The sequence below is a fragment of the Pteropus vampyrus genome, unplaced genomic scaffold (assembly GCF_000151845.1).
Source record: "Pteropus vampyrus isolate Shadow unplaced genomic scaffold, Pvam_2.0 Scaffold131, whole genome shotgun sequence".
In the NCBI taxonomy this organism is placed as follows: Eukaryota; Metazoa; Chordata; class Mammalia; order Chiroptera; family Pteropodidae; genus Pteropus; species Pteropus vampyrus.
Window position 1 is genome coordinate 1,624,605 of NW_011888912.1, and position 5,171 is coordinate 1,629,775.

The 5,171-nt window shown below is 55.0% G+C and overlaps 1 protein-coding gene across 1 annotated transcript in view; it reads left to right on the top strand.

Annotated features, from left to right (window-relative positions):
* Positions 1–5,171, top strand: part of CAMSAP2 (calmodulin regulated spectrin associated protein family member 2) — a 47,377-nt gene that overhangs the window by 9,367 nt on the left and 32,839 nt on the right. Inside the window, exon 2 of the mRNA XM_011367311.2 lies at positions 1,826–2,085. Within this exon, the coding sequence (XP_011365613.1) occupies positions 1,826–2,085 (260 nt within the window). The remainder of the gene's footprint in view (positions 1–1,825; positions 2,086–5,171) is intronic.

The window sequence follows — 5,171 nt, forward strand, 5'->3', positions numbered from 1 at the left end:
TTCCACTTGGACGTTTTCGCTGTCCGTTCACCGCTCACCGCGGACTCACTTCATCTCCTGATCGCTGTCATCTTCCAGCCCCGATTTCTACCGCAGTCACTGTCAGATGCCAGATTAATTGTCCCTAAACATCAGTCTTAATGTGCTGCTCTCTCTTTTGGAACTGCCAGCCGCTTCTCGTGGGCTGTCATGTAAGGGCCTCGCAGAGAGCGAGCCCTTCCGGGGCCGAGCCTCATGCTCCTTCTGCTGCGCTTCCCGCTGCTTCCCACGCGAACCTTCTCCACCCTCGCTGTTCAGTTTTGTGTCTCCTGATGCCCGCCCCCTTCTTCCTCTCCTCGCTTCTGCTTGGAAAGCCTCTTTTTTCCCGATTAAACAAGTTCCGCCTGGCCTTCCCCTCCGATTTCTTCACGGCGAAGTCCACTGTTGACGCGTCCTCTGTGGCAGTCTAAGCGCTTAATCGTTCATTCCTTTCATTCGGTGGTCGATCGTCCGTTGCTTTGTATTGTCTGCAATTTCTGAATTGCTTAACTTACCTTTTCGACTTGACTTTGTAGATTTTTGGCTCCTAGAGGATAGGGGTTATTACTCATTCTTTGAATGAATTCCCCAGAACCATGCTGGTATATAAGAACATGCAATAATTACTTTAATGTTGTTTGATGAAAATATTTTTTAAGTAATAGATTTTCAAAAACTCTAAGGTGCGAATTGCTAAGGAATTGATTAATTCTCCGTGCATAAAGTTTCTGAAGTGCCGACTTTGTGTTACCGACCTGTGCATCATCGGTCTTGTGCTAAGGCTGCCCGTTGAGCAGACTCGCAGACTCGCTGCTGCGGGACGGCGGCCTCGAACCCTCACTTGCCCGAGAGGAGGCAGGCCAGGGACTGGCCAAGGGCAGCTCCGTGGTCGCCTCTAACTTGGTCCCCTGCCTTTCCCTTGGGGACAAACCTCATTCTCGTCCTGGCTTTGGTGAGAAGCGTGGAGTCCAGCTTAGGAGTGGGGAGGAGGAGGGAATACAGGGCAGGAGAGTCGGAAGAGCAGGAGTGCCCTGTGTGTCTTGTTTGCGTGGTGACCTCACTGTCCCCGCAGGCAACGCAGCCTGTGAGGGGGAGCCGAAGGCCAGGCTGGGGGCGGGGCTGGGCATTTCTCGGGCAATGGCGAACCTGGCTCGCTTCTCGTGTCCCCATCAAAGGGATAGCAGGGGCCCGGGAGGGCTCCTTGGGGTGGGAAGGCAGGGGTACCGGTGGTTTACTAGTGCTTAAAGGGACTTTAAGACTAATTCTCCCCAAAACTATAGCTGTATCCCCGCCCCCCCCGCCCCAGTAACTCCAGCAGAGGAAAGAGAGCTGCGGTCTTGAGGCAGAGGGATGAGTAAGGTGGGCAGCCGAGCGGCTGTCAACTCTGGGCAGACGATTTTGTGCCCCGAGGTGGCAAGGCCGTGCCGTCTCCCCAAGGAGCGGTCACGGTGCGTCTCCCGGTTGGCTGCTCGGCTGCGAGGGGACTCGCCGAGCTCCATTTCGAGCGTCTTCTAGCTCGCCGGGTCTGAGGGAGCACGAGGGCGCTTCCCCCGGGGTCGCCGGGCCTCTCCGCGTCTGCTCTGTGGTCCCTCCGAGGAGCGTCCTTGGAACGGTGTCTTCTGTAGAGCACGTTCCTGTCTCTCTGTCGCTGCAGAGCGTACGCCGAGGTCCAATAAGCCCCCTTTTCCGTCAAAGGGCTGCTGTTGTCTTTAGGAGGAGTCTTAGGTTCCGTGGCGTAAGTGGCATTATTGAATGAGGCGTGTCCCTTTTGCGAAAGTCGCGTGAGACCCTCCCTTGCCGTCCGCAGACAGCGTGCCCGAGGAGCTCCGGGAGCCTTTCTACACGGACCAGTATGAGCAGGAGCATCTCAAGCCGCCGGTCGTGCGCCTGCTGCTGTCGGCCGAGCTGTACTGCCGCGCGGGGAGCCTCATCCTCAAGAGCGACGCCGCCAAGCCCCTGCTGGGCCACGACGCCGTCATCCAGGCCCTGGCGCAGAAGGGCCTCTACGTGACCGACCAGGAGAGGCTGGTGACCGAGCGCGACCTGCACAAGAAGCCCATCCAGATGGTGAGTCCGCGCGGCCGGGGCCGGTGGCAGGCGGAGCGGGAAGCGTGGCCTCGCAGGGCAGGCGCATCTCTGCCTGTGGCTCAGAACCCCTCTTCTTCTTAGACACCCCGTTTCCAAGTTAGGGAAGAGTCGAGTAAACTATTTTGGAATGTTTGGTGCCACTGTGATGCCCGGGAGAAACAGTTACGTAACCTCCAGCTCTGTTAAGTGATTCTTCTTCAATTTAAAGCCTTACTGTTTTGTTTTGTCCTCCAGGAGGCTAGTCCTGTGCGTTGTGTTATTTCGTCTCATATGTCGTGCATTCGGCTGAGCGCTGACACCTCTACGCGAACGGTGTTGAGCTTAGAACCTGGTGAAGGAGGCGGTGGGAGAAATGAGGAGACAGCGTGACATGAGCGCTCTACGTCCACGTGGGCGCTGGGGACGCAGGTGGACGCGGTGCTGTCTGCCGGAGGGTCGCGGAAGGCGGCACGGGACAGATCAGTGGGTGCCAAAGGGCGGGGTGCGGAAGGCAGCGGGGCGAAGGAGCGCGTGGCCAGGCGCGAACCGTGGCATGTGCTGCGGGTCGCGAGTTTCGTGCGCACTGTGTGGAGCGCGGGTGTGAGAAGAGCCTGGAAAACAGGTCGGCCTAGACGGTGCGGAGGCCGCGAGCCGACGTGCAGCATTTCAGACGTTCTGGGGGTTACGCGATTGTGGAACCGTGTTCACCGTTTCCTCTGGTTTTGTCGCCGTCGTCGGTAGTGGTGGTGGTGGTAGTGGTGGTGGTTTGATGGCTCGGTCCTCCCTTCCTGCGTTAAGTAAATAAAACAGCAGGGGGCACGTGAAACGCCGTGTGAGCTGCCGCACCGGGGGCTGGGTGCGGATGGCTGCCACGTGCCAGCCCCCGGCCCCTTCTGACCGGCCGCGTCCCCGTCAGGCCGCCTGGGCCCTTATTTGGCTCGCCATGTGCCAGGCACTGCGCCCACCCCTCGCATACTCCACCTCACATTTAATTCTTGCGACAGCCCCGACGGGCAAGCGTCCCCCCACCCACCCGTTCCACCGCTGTGGAAACGGAGGCTTCGAGAATGTGATGAAGGTCACAGAGCCGGCCCAGGGGCGGTGACCAGGGGCGGTGACGGCAGGATTCAGGCTTTAACTATAAATCCCGCATTCTTAACCATGACCTGCAGTTTTGATTTTCGCCTGGGCCGCAGGAGGGCGGCAGGGAGGAGGTGGCAGGGGAGTGGGCAGGGAGGAGGGGGAGGGAGGGGCAACGCTGCCCGGCGGGTTGGAGTCTCGGTGATTCACCCGAGCCCCCTTCCCCTCACCCGTTCCGTTCCCGTGTGGAAGGGCCTGCCGCTCCGGCGTCCTGGGAGCAGCCGAGCCTTTGGGCTCGTGATTTCATGGAGGGCGAAGCGGAGCGGTGGCAGGTGTTCCGGGTGGATGCGAGGAACGGGGAGGTGATGCCCCGGTCACGCTGTCCTGCCGGAAGCGTGGAGCCAGCCTCGGGAGCCGCGCTGGTCCTTCCGCTCCGCCACCTCCCCGCCTCCCTCCTTGCCAGCGTGTCTGCCCCGTCGGCAGCTCTTCTGTGGATGCCCATGGCACCACCATCTGTTGGAACGCGTGTAATTTTGTCATGTAGAAGCTTAAACAAATCTTTTACTTGTTCAAGAAGATTAAAAATTGCACTTTGGAGCAGAAGGATTTTATAAACGTAACGTTACGTTAGTAGTCGAGTAGTTTCTAGTCACCCTTGTGTAATAATGCCTTGCGAATTTATGAGCAGAACTGTCTGTGAAAAATTATTTTAAAATTCCATGGCTGTTGTTAACAGGGTTTTTTCCTTCGCGTGTGATACTGGATCTCAGTTTTTCATTTCCCATCAATCACGTCCCTAATTTGGATCTCGTTATTTCCAGGTAACATATCATACACACATCAGAGTATCTTGATATCTTACAACTGCGTTTATCATGTTGGAGTCAGTGTTTACTTGTAATAATTTATTTAGAGCTCCAAGTTTACTTTTTTATGGAAATAACTTGATGAACAGTGCCTATTTTACCAGATGATCTCAAAAACCTTTTTATGTTTGTAATAATACTGAAGTCAGTCAGGCCATTTATTAACTTATTCAGTTAATGTACGGAGCTCTTGCTGTGTGCTGCGCATTATCTGCTGTGATCACAAGGAGCTTCTGTCCTACCGGGGACGCAGCGAGGAGCAGGCCGAGCCCTCGCTTCCACCGGGCTCGTATTTCGGTAGCAAAGTCAAGCAGTAAAGAGCTCAACAAATTGTAATAATTCCCGACGGTAGCAGAGGCACTGAAGAAACTAAATCAAGAAGGAGGAGGCAGAGGGAGTGGTCACAGGACGTAGTCAGGGAAGGCCTGTCTGGGTTTTTTGTCTATGTGATAAAACTACTTCAGAAAAACCCGCGGCTTCCTGGGAGAGACGAGGCGGGGCATCTCGTGTGACCGTCTGAAAGGAAGCAGAGTATCGCTTCTTTCAGTGCTGTATTTCTGTTTCATTTTGAGGTATAATCGACATATAACACTGTATTAGTTTCAGGCGGACAACATGATGACTCGATAAATGTGGTTAGTGAGAAAGATCAGCACAGTAAGTTCTGTCTTGTCTCCGTTATTAAGCCTTTGGTGTCTCTCTGATTAATGAGGCTAGAAAGGTACACTGTACCGAACAGCTTTATCTGTTAAAGTTTTTTTTGTCTTCTAGACGTCGTTTTTCAGTGAAGGTGGATTCTAGATCTCAGCGGATGTTTGTATTCTGGAGCCGGGGTGAAACTCCTCACACGGCTCGTGGCTCGTGGCTCGTAGGAGGGAGCTGGCCCGCCCAGGCAGGGCTCAGAGAAAGTGCGCTTCTCAGCAGAAGCAGCTCCACAAAGACACGGCCTCTCCTCCTGTTTGCACAGGCCGGGGGGGGGTAAGAGACCGCAGTGAACGTCCCGTTAGAATGAAATGTAGTTTGAAAGAAGCCATTCAGAAACACTGCCAAGGAATAATTAATCCCCCGTACAGATGTGTGTAAACTGAGCTGTAATTATTCACGAAATACCTGTTTATTGAGCTTCCAGTATTTGGTGTT